The sequence below is a fragment of the Tiliqua scincoides genome, chromosome 1, assembly GCF_035046505.1.
Source record: "Tiliqua scincoides isolate rTilSci1 chromosome 1, rTilSci1.hap2, whole genome shotgun sequence".
NCBI lineage: Eukaryota > Metazoa > Chordata > Lepidosauria > Squamata > Scincidae > Tiliqua > Tiliqua scincoides.
This window is the reverse complement of record NC_089821.1, coordinates 8,903,858-8,923,605: the sequence shown is the minus strand read 5'-3', so window position 1 is coordinate 8,923,605 and position 19,748 is coordinate 8,903,858. Positions and strand designations below refer to the sequence as shown.

Sequence of the window (19,748 nt, the reverse complement as noted above, 5' to 3'; positions counted from 1 at the left end):
GAATCCCTAGCATGTATTCACTGCTGAAACAGAGACGCCTGCGTTGGCTCGGCTATGTCGTGAGAATGGATGATGGCCGGATCCCAAAGGATCTCCTCTATGGAGAACTCGTGCAAGGAAAGCGCCCTACAGGTAGACCACAGCTGCGATACAAGGACATCTGCAAGAGGGATCTGAAGGCCTTAGGGATGGACCTCAACAAGTGGGAAACCCTGGCCTCTGAGCGGCCCGCTTGGAGGCAGGCTGTGCAGCATGGCCTTTCCCAGTTTGAAGAGACACTTTACCAACAGTCTGAGGCTAAGAGGCAAAGAAGGAAGGCCCATAGCCAGGGAGACAGACCAGGGACAGACTGCACTTGCTCCCGGTGTGGAAGGGATTGTCACTCCCGGATTGGCCTTTTCAGCCACACTAGACGCTGTGCCAGAACCACCTTTCAGAGCGCGATACCATAGTCTTTCGAGACTGAAGGTTGCCAATAAAATAGTGTGGCATGACATACGAAGCAGTTGTCTGATAGTGCTGATGTTGTAATAATCAAAATAGTATATTGGTGTGAAGTCGATACAGTAGAATAAGAGTGTTCTAAGAGGCTGATAGATAAATCAGGTTGCAATCCTATATGTACTTACTTGGGAGTAAGTCCCACTGAATGCAATGGGACTTGCTGCTGAGTAGTCATGCACAGGATTGCGCTCTCAGTTGGTATGCTTTCTCTGCCATGAATTCACTAGGACAATGTTTCTCAAACTGTGGATTGGGACCCAGTAGGTGGGTCATGAGTCAATGACAGGTGGGTCCCCATTCATTTCAAAATCCCTTTTATTTTTAATATATTAGATTTGAAACTGTCATGGTATGTGACTGCATTTGGGGAAATGTTTCAGATCTTTACTTTAACAGGCTACTATGTATCATGTTGGCAACCTTCAGTCTGGAAAGACTCTGGTATCGCGCTCTGAAAGGTCGTTCTGGCACAGCGTCTAGTGTGGCTGAAAAGGCCAATTCGGGAGTGACAGTCCCTTCCACACCGGGAGCAAGTGCAGTCTGTCCCTGGCCTGTCTCCCTGGCTATGGGCCTTCCTTCTTTGCATCTTTGCCTCAGTCTGTTGGCCAAGTGTCTCTTCAAACTGGGAAAGGCCATGCTGCACAGCCTGCCTCCAAGTGGGCTGCTCAGAGGCCAGGGTTTCCCACTTGTTGAGGTCCACTCCTAAGGCCTTCAGATCCCTCTTGCAGATGTCCTTGTATTGCAGCTGTGGTCTACCTGTAGGGGCTTTCCTTGCACAAGTTCACCATAGTGGAGATCCTTTGGGATCCGGCCATCATCCATTCTCACAACATGCTTTTAATAATAATAGTCAATCGGACTTACTCCCGGATAAGTGTGGATAGGATTGCAGCCTTTGGGATGTTTGGGAATTTTTTTTTTAAAGCTTAGCAACTTTTTGGAGGGTTACAAAGGTTTTTCTTTAATTTAAATAAATTTTTAAACTTATATTAACTGTCAACTTTTAATTTACTTGATTTGATTTTGTTGTATGGGGGTATTAAAAATTTCCTTGCCTGATGAAGTCACTTCTGGCCATGACATCACTTCCAGGTTAATGACATTACCTTTTGTGGGTCCCGACAGATTGTCAGTCTAAAAAGTGGATCCGGGTGCTAAAAAGTTTGAGAACCACTGCAGTAGAAAAACTAGTTCCCCTCAGTCTTTAGCCCTGCATGAGCAGTATGGGTAAAAGTAACCTTATTTATCAGGATTATTGCAAAGATTGCAATATAAACCACATAACTAAGAGACTTACTATAACCCTCCCCCAAAAGTTTTTAAATGGTGTCATAACACCGCCAAAGAGGGTTATATATGTCTAGAGTTCCATATGTCTGCAAACTCCCAACAATCTCACATAGCAATTCATTCCAAAAAACAAGTGGGGAGGGGGATTCAAATGTAGCTCTGAGTCAAGGAACCCCCCTTGCAGTAACTCCATGGTGATGCGTGCAAGGGAATACACCTTGCAGTAAATCACAGCCACTCTTTGCAAGACGCAGGCACTCTTGTTTGATCATTTGAAAGCACATGACTTTGTTTGCACGCACACCGTGCATGTCTGTTTGATTTGTTGGCTGCATGCTTGTTTGTTGGATAATCTGAAAGCACATGACTCTCTTTGCATGCACACCGAGCTGCAGGAGCTGACTGCCAGCTAGCAGGAACGAGGCTTTGCATGCACGCCTTTTTGGGAAAACCCTGGCATTTCACATCCTGCCCCTGCAAACCGGCAGCTGCAGACGCAACACGTGTGCCCGGCCTTGCCATGGCTGCAGAAGCCTCGTGCCCTTTCAGAGCTGCCCATCCCTCTGCCTGCAGCACAGGGCTGCTTTCCCCTCCGGATCTGGGTCTCTCCCGGTCCAGCTGCAGCGGCAGCTGGAGATCTGAGCTTGCAGGAGGGTCGAGTAGGTCGCACGGTTGCAGAGACAGCCGCCCCGGAGCTGGTGCTGCCTGTGATCTGCGCAGGCAGTGGGGAAGGCAGACCAGGAGGCAGGCAGGAAGAGCTGGCAAGAGCAACAGACCAGGAGCCACGTGGGCTGCAGGCAGTCTGGCTGCAGGAGAAACCTCTGGCTCAGCCCGGGGCTTTGCAAAGACACTGAAAGCCCAGGGGTTTGTGCTGCAGCATGAAAGTAGTGGCTTTGATCAGGTAAAACGACATTCGCACTGCCTCATTTGCACTGACAGTGCACTTTCAGTGCAAATGTGGCTTTGCACTGAAAGGGCACTGAGGGTAGCAGCAGTGGAAGTCTCCTGCAGCTGGGGGAGAGCCCAGTCCTACGCATGTCTACTCAGAAGTAAGTCCCATTAGGGTCAATGGGGCTGACTCCCAGGAAAGTGTGGATAGGATTGGGCTGGGAGTAAGCAGTGCTGGGGGGGGGGGAATAAAGCAGACCCTTCCCTCTGATCATCAGAATCCCTCCCTTTCTAGCCCTCTCTGCTCTCCTGCACATTGCCTGCTTTCCTTGCTTCTCCAAGAAGATTTGACAGGTCTCCAGCCCTACAGCAGCCTGATGGCTGGTCATAGTTGCAACACAGGGCTGTGTTGGGTCGCCCCAACTAGTAGTGCACCCCTGTTTGTGCGGAGTGGGAAGGTCTGCCTGGATAGTTTATTTCAGGGAGGTGTTCAGATGGGATATTTATTTATAAGACTTTTTTTTCTATCCTTCAATGGTGTTTCTAGGGTGGCTGGGAACATACAGTGAGCAGTCTTAATGCAGATCTGATCCCACTCAATGTCCATCTCAGCCCCCTGGAGCCTGGGGCAAAGTTAAAAAGGATGCCCCCCCCCCCAGGCATACCCAGAAGTGATGTCACTTGCTAGGTTTTTTAATTGAAAAATAAAAAAATCCACCACCTTCCCCCCACCCCAGCCCGCCTCCATCTTGCCCGCCAAGAGGCACAAGTTTGGAGTTTGGCTGCTTGGTTTACTTACTCCCCCTGCCCCAGCCCCGTCCTGCTTGCCCCCAAGCCCCCGGCACAAAGGGAGCAAGCAGCCGAAGACTGCGATCTCCATTGCCCCTGTTGCAGAGTGCCGTTTTTTCCAGCCCTTTTTGCAATTGGTGTGAGCGGCGATCATTGGAGGGGGCAATTGTGCGGGTGGCTGGCCAGACTGTTGCCCCCAGGCAGCCGGGTACAATTGCTACCCCTGCACCCCCTCTAGCTACGCCACTGCCCCCTTGCTTCTTTTAGTCTGTTTGCACTCCAGTGCAGGAATTGTGGGCTGAGCACCTAGGCAAAGTGTAGAGTCAAAACCGGGGAAAAAAATGCACCCTGTATTGTAGCTTATCATTGCAAGAATTTAATCCTGCACAAAGGCTAAAGCTGGGGAGTTGTTACCATGTCACTTCTAAACTTATTAGGTATCCCATATATCTCCTCCAGATAGGTATGAACACCTTTTTCTGCTGTGCCCTGATGTGCCTTTTCTGCTTCTCCCCTGATTTATTTTTTTTTACCTTTTTATACCGCCCTTTCTCCAAGTACCTCAGGGTGGTGAACAGAGTTCCTGCCCTCCTTTTGTCTTCACAACAACCCTGTGAGGTAGGTGAGGCTGATAGTAACTGGCCCGAGGAGCTTTGTGACTGAGAGGGAATGTGAACCTGGATCTTCTGGGTTCCAGATCCAACACCCAAAGCACTACACCATCCAGTCTCAGCTAATCGTGCCTGTTGGTGCCACATCATTCAAGCCCATTCTTAGTTGTCGTTGGTCATCTGTACTTAGCAAAACCTTGAGCATTTATTGTTTGTGGGTGTCCTATCAGCACGACATGCACAGTTTTTGGTGCGCATCCAGCTGACTAAACTGTAGGAACTGTTGTTGTGCAACCTGAATGCACATAAATAGCTAAGGGAAATCCATGGCCATTGCACACTCATTTGTGGTCCTCTGCCCAAATCCATGCCAACTTCTGGAGTGCAAGGAGAATTGTTGAGGTGCCAGAACACTGCGGTTTGGTGGGTATGCTTATATGCATTTATATATGTGGAGTTCTCTTTATAAGTTGGGCTTAGAAACGAAAGGCCCGGACTTATACTGAAGCTACTTATGAAGGGAAATTTTCGTCTTTGGAAAATAATGTAAGTAGGAGTTAATGGGGCCCATACGTAACAACATGCCCTTTATTGGAATTAAAGAGGGGAATCTTATCCCATAAGAAACATTGGCATAAGACAGGGATAGGACTGTAGAGAGTGTCATGCGGTCCTGAACACGTATAAACTTGTACGCTCTCCGCAGGGCGGCCCAACCATGGTGCAAGATGAGAACTTCATCACAGGCGAACTGTGATGAGGTGGTGAGTTGGCAGAGGTGGTGATGAACTGGAGAGGTGGTGAGTTGGAAGAGGTACTTGGTGCCCATCCACTACCTCCTCCAGCCTCTTAGAGACCAGACTGGTTCCTCCTCTTCCTGTGCTTCTGTGGCTTTCTCTGAGGGCTGCAGAGGGCTCCCAGCATTCCTGTCACCAGTCATTGGTGGAGGAGGTGGCATGGCAGTGGTGGCAGCACTGGATGCTGAGAGGAGGAGAAGTTGGCGGCAGCCAGCAGTGCAGCTGAACACTCAGAGGAGGAGAAGGAGGATTTACCACTCTGTCCCTTGGCATCCAGCACCATCGTCACCACTACCTCCTCCTCCAATGGGCAGTGGAAGGAACTCTGGGAGCCCAGTGTTCCCTCTGTGCAGTAGTGTCGCCAGAGGGGTGGTGGAGTGGTAAACACAACGGGCAGTGCAACACACTGTGTAAGCGCCCCTTCCTCCTTGCCATTGGAGCCATTCGGGACAGTGACGGCTCCAACAGTGAGGGGGAGGGGCTGCTTAGGCGGTATGTTGCAGTGTCTGCCATACTTATCATGCCTCCCCCCAGCTATGCTTCTGCCTCTATATCCATTAGAGGAGTGTTTCTTAACCAGTGGTATGGGTACCACCAGTAGTTCTTGAGATGGTGTCTGGTGATGCTCGCGGGACCCCTGGACATCTGTACAGCAACTGTTACCCTGCACGTGCCTGATCCTGTCTGATCTCGGAAGCTAAGCAGGGTCAGGCCTGGTTAGTACTTGGGTGGGAGACTGCCTGGGAATACCGGGTGCTATAGGCTTGTACCATAGTCTTTCGAGACTGAAGGTTGCCAACCAACCATTGGACACCTGTCACCCGGCAGCGAGAATAGGGACACGACACAACAGATAGCAGTAGGAGGCTCCAACGCACGGTTTTCCGCACTCAGAAAAGTCCTCCTGTCCACCCTTAGCCTCTTACTGGTGTTTGTCAAGTCACATCTGGCTTCCCAACCCAGATATAACTGGCAATGATGTCATCGCCAGTTGCTTCCGGTGGTGCTATGAATAGGTGGACCGTGTGCAGAGGTACAGTGGAGGCCAAATGTTGAGAAACACTGCATTAGAGGAAGTGGCAGTGGTGGCCTTGGCGGTGATCCATCAACAGGTTAGCTCCCCAACTTTTCTTTTCAGCCCCCACCCCTCCCCATTTCATTCACCCCTCTCTCTCTTAGCATCTACTGCCACGGCTGCCTCTTCTTCTAATGCAGTGGTTCCCAAACTGAGTTGTGGTTCCCTGGGGATCTGTGGAAACCAGCCAGGGAAGCCTTGGCATCCTTGTGAAAAATCTGCCACCCTATACAATGTATTGGATTGTAGCCTTAATGAGGAGCCGCAGCCAATGATCCAGTAGCTCAAAGGAGCCAGCTGAAAAAGTTTGGGAACCACTGTTCTAATCTTCTCATGAACCTCTGTTGGCCGCTGTAGGTGGCAGTGCTGGTGGACGAGAGAGAGAGAGAGAGAGAGAGAGAGAGAGAGAGAGAGAGAGAGATAAGATTGGTCTCTCTCTAAAAGCATTTCTGTGACTAGATCTTACATTAAAGAACCATACGTTCTGCATATCAGCGTATTTGTTCCCCTCCATAACCTGTCAACTAGAAGTCTTCTGCCAAGCATAGATGAGTATCGGTGTTAGTGAATTGAGGAAGAATGGATGCAGTTTGGTGGGGGAAAGAGAGTTTTGGCTGCCTTGGGCATCTGCTGGGTGAGGGAGTGTGGATCTGTGGCCCATCTGGGTTTGACAACATGTGCATAGGCCTGGAGTATCTTCATTCCGTCCACAGATGTTAATTGCCCTCTAGAGAGTGTAAAGTCCATGTGTTTGGGTGGTGATTGTTTATTTGCTTTTCAGTGTGGGTTATGGGTTTGTTGCTTGCTAAACCGGAAGTGGAGCATGATCGCTCTGTTTTCACTTTTGCAGATTCAGGGAGCCCTGCAGACAGTCACGCAGGGCTCCCCGCACTCCCGGGAGGCTGCAGGAGGCTCTGGTAAGTGCACCCAAGCCCCTGCAGCCCCCCGAGCAGTGCGATCCTGGGGATTGCACCGCTGCCTTTCCCCTGCCTCTGCTCCCTCGCCCTGCCTCCGCAAGGACTTGGCTGCCTTTCCTTGGCTGCCTTACCTTGAGGCTGCTTTGCCTTTGTTAGTCAGTAGGTTAGTGGCATTGGAGCTGGAAAGTTGGATAGGATCGAGCCCTTAAAGGTTTTTCTTTGAGAGTTTTTCTGAGTTTAATTTTCAGAAATGTGAAAAAAGTTGTCGTTTGATGGGTTCCATCCTTGTGTTTAGATGCTATTCCACTGCAGGGCAATATTGGGGTGTCAGGACAGCCTTTTTGTCTTCAATTCAACCTCCCCAGTACAGTTTCTGGCCACTTCTCTCTGTCACTGGGCAGTATAACCAGCTGTCAAAGGTTGCAGTCTGATGCATGGGTGTTTGATAGAGTTGGCAAAGCTTGCTTCTCATGTAGGGAGTGGCAAATCTCTGCTCCATCGTGTTGGAGACAAAAGGAGACTGAATCCTCAAAGGGAAAACACAAACCACAAAATGTTTTCACGGATAACACTTAATCATGATTATTCCTGCAGTATGTGCTTTGACTCTATATTTACAGTGTTATGTGCAGATGCCTAAATTGGTGTTTATTTTGTTGAACTAGCCTGCCCTGTTGAATTCAGTGAGACTGTCGTAGGTTAGTCAGTGCTTCTCAAACTATTGGATGTGATGGACTGGCAGTTTTTTTCCTGATGTGCCAAGGATCAGTACCATATCAGTGCCTTATTATTATTATGGTTTCTTTTATTAATTTAAATTTGGCACGGAACTGATGGCTGGTCCACAGACCTTGAGACGGGATTAAATGACCTGTAAACTACAGCTATACAGACCAGTGGTTCCCAAACTTTTGAGCACTGCAGCCCACTTTTTAAACAATGCTCTATTGGGACCCACCTAGGATTACCAGACATTAGGAAAAGGAGATCTAGAGAGAAATAATATTTTATTCATTTATAAGTAATAATAACGCAAAAAAGACCCTCAAACGTTTATCTCCCTTTATTTACACATGCTTGCAAACTGCAGGAACTGAGCTCTTTGCAGGGTAATTAGCAGCTATAGTATCTGATTTTTGAATAGCCTCAGGGCTTGGGGGCTTGATCTTTTCATTACCCATTGGCGACCCACCCCAAATCAGGTTGTGACCTGCTTGTGGGTCGAGTCCCACCGGTGGGTCCTGACCCACAGTTTGAGAACCACTGATACAGACTGTTTGTGTTAGTCCTCTTGAGCTCTTCATAGTTTTTTGTATTGTTTTGTCTTTGCGCTTTATATATGCTCCTGCTATTTTTTTTTTTTTGAAGGACACAGCCATATTGGCACTCTGGGAAATAATAGCAAATGGAACATTTTCTTTTTAAAACAGAATGATCAGGGGAAAATTATCTGTAAAGAATCAAGCATTTGTGCATCACAAGTACTTTGGTATTTAGCAGCTTTCATTCTGTCTAATGCCCTCGCAAGCTAAATTGTCTCTGATGGCAGCCTTGCACCCACACAGCGTTCTTTTTGCATGCGAGATTCACTCCGGGTGAAGTCACTTGAAAACTGGAGTTGGAACAATAAGTGCTTTTAAAGCTGCCTTCTTTTTAAAGCTGCTTTCTAAAGTGTCTTCTGCTCCAGTTTTGGTTTGTGATTATTACGCTCAGGCAATGACACCCTTTTGACTTATTTTTGTATAAAGCCCAAGATCAGTAGCGTAGCTAGAGGGGGTGCAAATCACTAAGTTCTGCAGGCACCTCAACGCACCATGCAAGTGGCCACTTTGTAGCCGGGTGGTGGGAGCAAAATGGAGGCATTTGCCTCTGTTGTCCATGTGCTCCATCCTGCATTCGCTTCCGTTTTGCACCCGCTGCCCGGAATGGCTCCAGGGGGGAGGGAGAGCGGCTGTTTGCATGGTGCATTCAGGCATCTGCAAAACTTAATGCTTTGCACCACCTCTAGCTATCCTGCTGCCCAGGATAACAAAATCCAAGACATCTTATGTTTTAACTTGCAACTGACTTTCGTTAAAAAAAAATAATACTGTTTCTGTGCATTTTGTATTATTTGTATACAGATGCATTATTTGTATGCATTTTGTATATCATTTATTTGCATTTTATTCATCTGTTTGTTACATAGAAATGAAAGACCATTGAATATTGCATTAATTGGAAAATGTATGTTGACAGGAGGGGCAGGTTGTGATGTGACTGCATGAATTTTAATTTAAAGCATGCTGGGCCCATGAACCCGACATAAGAACATAAGAAGAGCCCCGCTGGATCAAGCTGGAGGCCCATCTGGTCCAGCTTCCTGTATCTCACAGCGGCCCACCAAATGCCCCAGGGAGCACACCAGAGAACAAGAGACCTGCAAGGCTTCCTGGGAATTGTAGTTAAGAACATAAGAACAGCCCCACTAGATCAGGCCATAGGCCCATCTGGTCCAGCTTCCTGTATCTCACAGCGGCCCACCAAATGCTTCAGGGAGCACACAAGACAACAGACACAACCTGCATCCTGGTGCCCTCCCCTGCATCTGGCAATCAGAGGCAGCCTGCCTCTCAAACCAAGAGCTTGCACATACCTACTATGACCTGTAAGCCATAATGAACTTTTCCTCCAGAAACTTGTCCAATGCCCTTTTAAAGGCATCTAGGTCAGATGCCATCACCACATGCTGTGGTAAGGAGTTCCACAGACTAATTACAAGCTGGGTAAAGAAATATTTTCTTGTGTCTGTCCTAACTCTCCCAACACTCAACTTTTGTGGGTGTCCCCTGGTTCTGGTGTTACGTTAGAGGGAAAAGAGCATCTCTCTGTCCACTCTGTCCATCCCCTGCATGATTTTGTATGTCTCAATCATGTCCCTTCTCAGGTGCCTCTTTTGAACTCAGATGTAGAGTGCTTTTGTGTGTGAATGGGCCTTCACCATTAGGGGTTACCCAGTTATGCACATGGAGGTTCTGTGGCACTTTCCGATTTCTTTAGCATTTCTCAGAGTAAGCTTTAGAGACATTGCCAAAATAGAAACATTCTCATCTCTGTGTGTTGTCCTTGTGAAACAGGTGTCATAAAGTGGAACAGCATAGTTCTTATTAGGGAGCTTATTGTTTCATTATCAAGTAATGGATCCACAGACGGCCTTGGACAGCCAGGTGGCATCTGTGGCCAGAGGGGATTTCGCCCAGCTTTGGTTGGTGCATTGGCTGAGACGGTATCCAAGTCAGAAGGATCTGGCTACGATGCCCCATGCCATCTCTCCTAGACTACTGCAGTGCATTCTATCTGGGGCTATCCTTGAAGACAGTTTGGAAGCTGCAGTTAGTGCAGAATGCAGTGCCCTGGTTGGTCACCGGGGCTTGGGGGACTGATTCTGCCATGTCACTGCTGTGGCGCCTATACTCACTTCCCATTCCATTCTGAGTCCAATTCAAGTTGTTGGTGATGACTTTTAAAGCCCTGCATGGCATAGGACTGGGGTACGACCTTCCCCCATAAAATCCTGTTCGTCCCCTATGATACTCCATTAGGATCCTGTTTAGGATACTGCTGCCATCTGAAGCCAAGGCAAGGCGCAGGCTCTTTTCTGTTGTGTCACAGTGTCTTTGGAACCAGCTTCCAGAGAACCTCTGTATGGTTTCTGGTAGGGCTTAAAAACATCATTATTTTGCTTGCCTTTTGAGATGAATCTTCTAGGGATCCTTTTTAATTTTAGCACCTAGGACTTGGCTGCTGTTTTATACTAGCTTAATTATGTGTACTGCCGTTTTTACCCTTTTTAATCTGCTGCCGTGTTTTAATTGGTTTTATTTAATGCTGTTTTAATTGGCGTTATTTAATGTCTTTGTTAATGATGTGCTTTTTTTAATGTTATTGTTGTGCACTACTTTGAGTATTTAAAAAAGCAGTATAAAAATCTTTTAGAAAAACAAATAATAAAAGTGATTTTTCTTCTTCTTCTAGTGGTGGGAAAGACAGCTGTTACAATATGATGCACTGTGTCGCTGCTGGCCATCAGATTGTTGCCTTAGCCAATTTAAGACCTGCTGGAAACCCAGGTGAGAGTTTTGCAGCATTTGAGAGTTGGCATTAAGTCCCCTTGGCAATACCACCCTGTCTAGAACAGTGGTTCCCAAACCCCTGTAGGGGAGTAGGGAGCCAGGCAAGTGTTTGCATGGGTGCGGAGGGGGGTAGGGGGGCAAGGAGGAGGATAGCGATGCCTCTGCAACGATTGCAGTGCCACCACTATCAAGGGGTTTGTTTCTTACCTGGGGGCAGCGCTGGCCTCCTGCAGGGTCCTGGAGCCCCACGGCACCCTCCAGTGTCCTCCATGGGGGCTGTAAACAGCCCTTATCTCAGATCAGCAGCTACTAATGGTTTTTGCGTGATGTAAAATGCCCGTTAGTACATAAGAAGAGCCCTGCTGGATCAGGCCAAAGGCCCACCTAGTCCAGCTTCCTGTATCTCTCAGTGGCCCACCAAATGCTTCAGGGGAGGACACAAGACATCAAGAGACCTACATCCTGGTGCCCTCCCCTGCATTTGGCACTCTGAGGTAGCCTACTTCTAAAACCAGGAGCTTGCACATAGGTATCATGACTTGTAACCCGTGATGGGCTTTTCCTCCAGAAATTTGTCCAATCCCCTCTTAAAGGCATCTAGGTGAGTTGCCATCACCACTTCTTGTGGCAAGGAGTTCCACAGACTACTTACATGCTGGGTAAAGAAATATTTTCTTTTGTCTGTCCTAACTCTCCCAACACTCAACTTCCGTGGATGTCCCCTGGTTCTGGTGTTATGCGAGAGGGAAAAGAGCATCTCTCTCTATCCACTGTCTATCCCCTGCATGATTTTGTATGTCTCAATCATGTCCCCCCTCAGACGCCTCTTTTCTAGACTGAAGAGGCCCAAACACTGTAGCCTTTCCTCATAGGGAAGGTGCCCCAGCCCAGTAATCATTTTGGTTGCTCTCTTTTGCACCTTTCCCATCTTCACTGTATACTTTTTGAGGTGTGGCGACCAGAACTGGATACAATACTCCAGGTTTGACTTTACCATCGATTAGTACAGGGGTGCCCAAACCCCGGCCCTGGGGCCACATGCGGCCCCCAAGGCCTCTCAATGTGGCCCTCAGGGAGACCCCAGTCTCCAATGAGCCTCTGGCCCTCCAGAGATTTGTTGGAGCCCGCACTGGCCCAACGCAACTACTCTCAGCTTGAGGGCGACTGTTTGACCTCTCGCATGAGCTGTGGGATGAGGGCTTCCTCCACTGCTTGCTGTTTCACATCTATGATGCAGTAGCAGCAGCAAAGGAAAGGCCAGCCTTGCTTTGTACAAGGCCTTTTATAGGCCTTGTGTTATTGCAAGACCTTCATTCATTCATATAAGTTCATCTTTAATATATTTATTTATGTATACTTATGTAAATGTATTCAAATTTTAAAGGTAAATTAATTCTTTTTTTCCCCGGCCCCCGACACAGTGTCAGAGAGATGATGTGGCCCTCCTGCCAAAAACTTTGGACACCCCTGGATTAGTACAACGGCATTATAATTAAACCAGAACCACTTGGTAGTCTGTAGTCCATATCGGAAATGTGGAATGTTGTCACTGAAATGGCAAAATGATTACTTTAAGTGCTGTAATAGAATCATCATCATCATCATCATCATCATCTTCTTCTTCCTCTTCTTCTTCTTCTTCTTGAGTTGCTTCCAACACCTTTCATTTATCTCTCTCTTCCATTACTTGCTAGGCTTCATTTAATAAAAAGGCTGTCAATTTCTGCACTAGTAGTCTGCTTAAAGGATAACGGGAGAGATCTTTTGAAACCGAATGTATGCATTGTTGTATATTTCCACTTCCGATACATATGGAAACTGCAGCTCTCACAACTTGTAAATATCTGACATCAACAAAAATAGATTACTGTATACATTGCAATGCACTATAATTGGAGATAGTACAATAAGTACACTCGATAGTAGGCATTTGTTTTGACATATAATTTCAATAAACTGTGGGTAGTGCCGATATTGCTTTGGCATCTTTTCATTCCATATATGCATATATGCAAACAGGGATCAAATGCGTACACCTGTGGGCTGGGCAGAAATGGGTTAAGAGACAGGGCTTTTTAACCTGGGGGGAAAGGTGATTAACAGGAGGGTATGATAGAGGGCCCTATCCTATCCAACTTTCCATTGCCGGATGCAACTGTCCCAACAGGGGGTTGTTGGGATGGCAGTTATGGGGCCTTCTCAAGGGAGCTTTGTTCCCCCTATTTCAAGGATCCGATAGTCAGTGGGGTTTACTCCCAGGTAAGTGTGGATTGCAGGCTTTGGAATCTTTGAGGATAGTTTTTTTTAAACAGATAAACAACTGCTTGGGAGGGTTCTCCTTTTTTTAAAAAAGTTTTAAACTTATTGTAAACTTTTAATTTACTTGATTGGGTTGGAGTTTGTTGTATGGGGGATGTTAAAATTTTCCTGCTTGATGACATCACATCCAGGTTATGACGTCACTTCCGGGTCCATCGCTTCTGGTGGGTCCCGACATTGTCATTCTAAAAAGTAGGTCCTGGCGCCGGGGCAGATCCAGTGTTGGGTGGGGGATCCATGAGCACTACCAACTCCAGAGCCCAGGTCAACCAGACGAGTAGACCTGGGCTCCAGGTTGAACCTGATGGTCTCCTTGGCCAAGGTTTGCTGGGTGGGTAGACCTGGGTTTCTATTCCAGCCAATCTCGCCAGCGCCTGCCCAATGGGCGTTTCCCTGGCACCTGATTTTGCTACCCAGTCGGTGGGTGCCCTTGCCTGCTGGCAGGCAGTTTTGGGGGGGCACACACCCATGGCCCTCCCCTCGGTTTGCTTCTGCCTGGTGCTAAGAAGTTTGAGAACCAAAGTATATAATGCAGTTTTACTTTTTGCCTATCTTCCAGAGGGTGCAGATGAGCTGGACAGTTACATGTATCAAACAGTGGGGCACCACGCTATAGACCTGTATGCTGAAGCAATGGGCTTGCCTCTTTATCGTCACACCATCAAAGGTACCAGCTTGGCCACTGGCAGAGTATATACCAAGTGTGAAGGCGATGAGGTTGAAGATCTTTATCAGCTTCTGAAATGCGTCAAGGTACGTTGCATGACCATTTGCAATTCTTGATATTCAAAATAAGTAAGTGTTAATTTTTAGGCTTGTAGAATAGAAGCGAGTAGTTACTCCTCTTATATTCATCTATACAGGGGACCCTGTATCTGTGGATCCGGCCTCTGCAGATTCACTTACCTGTGGATCGGAGCTCTGTTCCACTTGCCTCCAGAGGGTTCTCTCCACAGACTGAACCTTTCTGTTAAAAAACCGTGACTTCCAATTTCTCCATTAATCTGGAAGTGACTTTTAATGCCTTATAAGGCATAAGCCCTCTGGGGCTTCCCCAGGCCTCTTAATGCCTTATATGGCATTAAAAACATTACTTTTGGTTTCCCAGAAAAAGTCACTTCTTTTTTTTTTAACGGAAAGGCTCAGTCTGAGCCCGGCAGAGGCTGCGGATGGACCTCTGTGGTCTCTGCTGGTCTCACAAGACCCTTTGGAGGCTCCCCTTGGCTCTGGAGGGTGGGGGGAGGTGTTCACCCATATCTGTGGTTTCCCTTAACCGCAGGAGACGGATATGGGGACATGCCTGTATTTTTATTTTTTGCTATACATCATTTCCTCCCCCCTCCAGAGAATAAACTTGGATGAAGTGGTGTTCATTTGTGGCTTATTCTGTGCTTTACCGTTGCCTCCTGACTTGAGGATAAAAAACCCCAGTATTATTTAGTAGTAAACTGATTTATAGTAAGAAATGTAGACAGTGCTGTAGCTGGAGGGGGGCAGAGCACTCAGCCTGGGAGGGAGGTGGGCTAGCGGCCCCTCCCTTCGGAGCCATTCCTGGCGGAATCCTGTTGTGCTCCTTACTGTCTGAGCTTCCTGTTAACATTCTGGCTGTGTCCCTCTAGAGTGCAGTCTGTCTGCCTGCTTGTCACATTCCTTTGCCAACCTCTGTAAAAGCAGACGTATACCTGCTTGCTAACGAAAAGTGGAAGTTGATGGTTGCCGGGGGGGTTAGGGTGCTGTGGAGAACCACAGATAACTGAATCCATTGATACTGGATCAGCGGATTATTATTATTAAAAATGATTTAATGTGTCTTATGGACGTGTATATTATTATTTATTAAAAAGATATTTCTGATTGGAAGGATGATTTTTAAATCTGAACGCACGTCGGCTGAATAGTTGGTTACTGTGGTCTGGACATTCTTGTTGGCAGGATACAAGCATAAAATATTGGTATTGCTGTATTGTGAAGCTCTATATCGGTTTCCTTGGATAAGCTTCTAACTGAGGGCATTTTTCAGGGCAGAGTTGGTGTTGATGGTTGACCAACAAACAAAGTTCAAATAGGATTCTCTTTGTTGCTCTGTAAGAGAAAGTTTGCCACTTTGCTGAAAACCTTTTATCAGTCAAAATACAATAATCCTGATGATGTTTCTAATCTTGGATTTCCTTTGTAGAACAATAGCACGGTTAAACTGCACCCCACGACAGAGTGATCCATGATGGGTTTCGGCAGAATATTTTTAGCATGCACACAGATTCAAGGAAACACACTGGACCACTTTTCAGAAGTTTATAAGGAAAACAAGGGTGCCGTGTGCTCAATCAGTTCCTGTTTACCTGACTGTTTAATCTATACAGAAATCAACAACAAAGTTTGCCACTCTCCAATTTCAGTTCAAAAAATCTCACCACAGCACCCAGGACTGTAATCCTTGCTCAAGTGAGCACTGGAAGCTCTCCAGTACTTACTTAGACATGCATAGGATTGGGCTCAAAGGCCCCTACGCATATGCTGGTTCCGGTGGTCTGTATGGAAGTCAGACTATGCAAAGCTTTAAACAGTTGTTTCCTACTGGTCCAGCGCTATTGTGCCTGCACAAAAGCACCACAATGTATGTATTGCACTTTGATGAAAGTCACTGATGCTGCTGTCCATAACTTGGACATCCGTAACTTGGGAAACCAGTGTATATACAGTAGCACTTTTTTGAATGTGCAGGGTATTAATATGTAATATATATCATGTATCAGTATGTATCAGGGTATTAGTATGTATCATCTTTAAGACCGTAAACCCCTTGGGAACAGGATTGCCATGAATACAGTACAACCTTTGTTGACTGGCACCTGTGGGGCTTGCTGGTTATATCGGTTAGCAGAACTCTCTCTCTCTCTCTCTCTCTCTCTCTCTCTCTCTCTCTCTCTCTCTGTGTGTGTGTGTGTGTGTGTATGTGTGTGTAGATTGAAGTAAGGACATTGGCATTGTATTATGGTATCGTTGTATGACTTAAGGCGCAATCCTAACCCACTTTCCAGCACTAACATAAGGGCAATGCAGCTCCGAGGTAAGGGAACAAACATTGCCTTACCTTGAGGAGGCCTCTGTGACTGGCCCCCAACTGCAGGATGCAGCACATGCCCCACTGACACAGCTATGCCAGTGCTGGAAAGTGGGTTAGGATTGCGCCCTTAAGATGTCATTGTCTGCCACATTCGGGCTTCATTTATTGGTGAATTTGGATCGTTCTGGCAATGTTTGTCTTTATAGTTGGACCTAGGTATCCGCAGGAGATCCTTTCTTGGACCCCCCCATGGATACCGAACCTGCAGATACTGAGATATGTGAGGGTCCCACAGAGACCTCTGTAAACCCCCTTAGAAGGCTTCCCAGAAAGCCTCTGAGAGGCACTTCCAGTAAACTGAGAAACTTCCAGCAGTTCCAGTTGTGCCCGGCGGTCCTCTGTGCGCCCACCAGACACAGGTTCGGAAGCCACTTTGGGTCAAAACTGTGGGTTCCGAACCTGCAGATAAGAACCCTACTGAACCAGTTAAAAAACTAGTTAAAATTGTTGGAGGTTTCGTCCGTCCTGACTCTGCATGTTTTGTTTTGAGGCTCTGCCTGCTTTCCTAGTGCAGAATCATGCTTTGTGATGATGTGTGACATAGTTTTTGGAATTCTCGTTCTAACTCCTTCCATACCGATGCCACAAATCATAGGTTCAGTCTGTAAAGAAGTGTAAAGAGAATGTGTTATTGATCGATTTAATTAAATGATTAATGACAGGACAAAGTTTCTTTTCATTTTTTCTCCAGACAGCACGGACTGAATACTTTGCTATTATCTTGAGAATAGCAGTCAGTTATGACATAAATTAATGCTAGTGTTAAATCTTGACAACTCCTGCTTTGGAAGTTTGTGCATGATATTTATAACTATAGTTGAAAGAGATGTTATCAAGTTGTCTTGGACTAAATAAGTGAGGAGTTTTTTTTTTTTGTTTTTTTTTTGTTCAGAGCAGATATTAATTTCACTGCAGGCAAATTTAAAGATATAAATATATGGAATCAATTGCATTAATGATAGACATTCTATAACTGTGCTTTTACAGCTGAATTCATTTAAAAGCAGTTCTAAAATTGCACTTGAAGGCTTGCATATGCCAATAAATAATTGGGTCATTTATAGGGGAAAATAATCTGAGCGGAGCGTTCATGTTGGCTTTTTATTTTCATAAGAAAATAAAGTGAGCCCCTATTCCACCCCTTGTGGTGGACAATGAGTTGCATACAGTAATCAGCTTGGGCCGCTGATAAGTGTCCCAGTTCACATTGAAAAAGTCAGGCAGCCAGCCAGTTCAGTGGAGACTGCAATCCAGAAGCATGTTATCCTTTCCATTGGCTGTGTACAATGCTTCTGTAGGCTGATCTCCCAGCCCTCGTTTGCGGCATGAATTTTCTTTTTTTTAAACCATTTTTTGCCTGGCCCACAGGTATAGCCTGTGTTAATTACAGCTCTTGTCGGCTACAACTGGCCGGTGCAAAGAATCTTTCAAAATGATGACCTTGCATCAGGTAGGGGAGAACTCAACATGGTGGTTGTAGCTTGGTGACAGTACCTTGGATTGGATAAAGCAGTAGCGTAGCTACGGGGGGGGGCCTTGCAGGTGCTGCAACACACAGATGCTGCAATATACAATGCGTTGCTGTTTCTGCCCAGAATGGCTCCGACAGCAAATGGGAGGGGCCGCTTACATGGTGTGTTGCAGCACCTGCAAGCCTTACTGCATTGCGCCCCCTCTCCCATAGCTACACTATTGGCATAGAGCAGGGGTTTCTAACCTTTTGGCCAAAGGGCCGCATCAAATATCTGGCACAGTGTCGCGGGCCAGAAAAAAAAATTAAATATAAAATTTAAATAAATACATTAGAGATGGAACTTAGATGAATGAATGAATGGGTTCAAATGTCCAGGATTTCTCCAAGCACCCAGCCCAGGAGATAAAGCACACACTTAAATAGACCTTCATTCCCCCACCCCACAAACACAATTCCAATTGTGTTTGATCAACTAGGCCAGAGGCTCTGAGGGGATCAGAGGCTGGCCGCGGGCCAGATAGAGGCTTGCCGCGGGCCACATCTGGCCCCCAGGCCGGGGTTTGGAGACCCCCTGGCATAAAGTGTACATTCTGACCATGCGGTGCACAATTTAGAAGAAGATGTAGTTACTTTGTGTAGTTCTAGCCTTCCTCGGTGTCCTTCCCCCATATATCTTGTGCATTGCCATGGTCGCAAACGTATTAATACATAGATAATTAGCTTCAAAACACTAGTGTGTTAGACACATCGTCCAATAAAGATGATTATGTTTTTGTGGATCTCCCTTGAAATCTGTTGGTGTCTCTCTCCTTACATGATGGTCGATTAGTGGCCTGTTCTTAGTTTATTCTGGATTTATATTCGCAAAGACAAGTAGGTATTTTATACGACTGTAAGAATGGGGCTTTCATTGTTGCACCAGCTGCACACTTAAGTCATGCATCTAAGACGTTTGGCAACTTTAAACCAGTGCTGCTTTCTGAATTACTATATAAGGTCCACTTGTATACAGGAATCTATACAGGAATCATACAGGACAAATTTCTCAGATATGTGAGTGTTGGGAAAGCTGGACCATAGATCAACTATAACTGTTAATCTGAATGTAGATGAGAGAGACTGCCGTTTATTCTTGTTTTCCGTCCTATGACGTGTTCAGGGTGCTGCTTCCCGATGTACTGAACAGTTCCCCTTTGTCTACCTGTTTATACGTTCAGAAGCCAGGAGGCAACCTGTGCGTGTGTTGGGTGTTAAAAACCTTTAATGCGTTTTCTCAGCTTATAAAGCCATTTATAGAACTTGCTACTTGTCATATATATGGTGGGAAAAATACGCTTGCCAATAAAACAATCTCTTCTTTCTTCTATAGTCTTCTTTCTTCTATAGTCAACTGTCATGACTATAATAGTCTTCTGCAATGGTAATACTGAATAATTAGTTTCAAAGTCTTTGAAGGATTTGTTTGAATTCTTTATGGAGTGTTGAACTTCTAAGTTTTTCCACAGTATTTTAAGTTAAATGCCCATTGCAAAGGTGAAGAAATCGGCTTGGCTTGAAGCTGTCTCGCCTGGCTCCCAGCCTATGCCTTTGCCAGTGAGCCACTAGCTTCTTGCTTTGCCTGAGTGCTGTTGAAGCTCACCTTGTGACTTGTTCCAGTCCTTCCCCATGCTGCTTCAGGGTTCCTTCCCTGATGGCACTGTAGGAGGTCAGACTGTAGGAGGTAGGGGTGCTGTAGCATCCTTGGGTTGTTCTGTGTGTTGTCCTTGGGACATCTTCCATGGTTGAGATGGTGCCTGTGGCAGTGTTATTTGTTCCTCGTGGCTGGTGGAGTGAGGTGGGGAGTCCCTC

At 46.4% G+C, this 19,748-nt stretch overlaps 1 protein-coding gene and 1 pseudogene across 1 annotated transcript in view; both read left to right on the top strand.

Moving 5' to 3' along the window:
• The first annotated feature begins 2,606 nt into the window (after positions 1–2,606).
• Positions 2,607–19,748, top strand: part of DPH6 (diphthamine biosynthesis 6) — a 275,217-nt gene continuing 258,075 nt past the window's right edge. Inside the window, exons 1-3 of the mRNA XM_066634307.1 lie at positions 2,607–2,695; positions 10,886–10,980; positions 13,862–14,055. Coding sequence (XP_066490404.1) covers positions 2,673–2,695; positions 10,886–10,980; positions 13,862–14,055 — 312 coding nt within the window. The 5' untranslated portion in view covers positions 2,607–2,672. The remainder of the gene's footprint in view (positions 2,696–10,885; positions 10,981–13,861; positions 14,056–19,748) is intronic.
• LOC136637931 (5S ribosomal RNA) lies at positions 5,525–5,644 on the top strand (annotated as a pseudogene).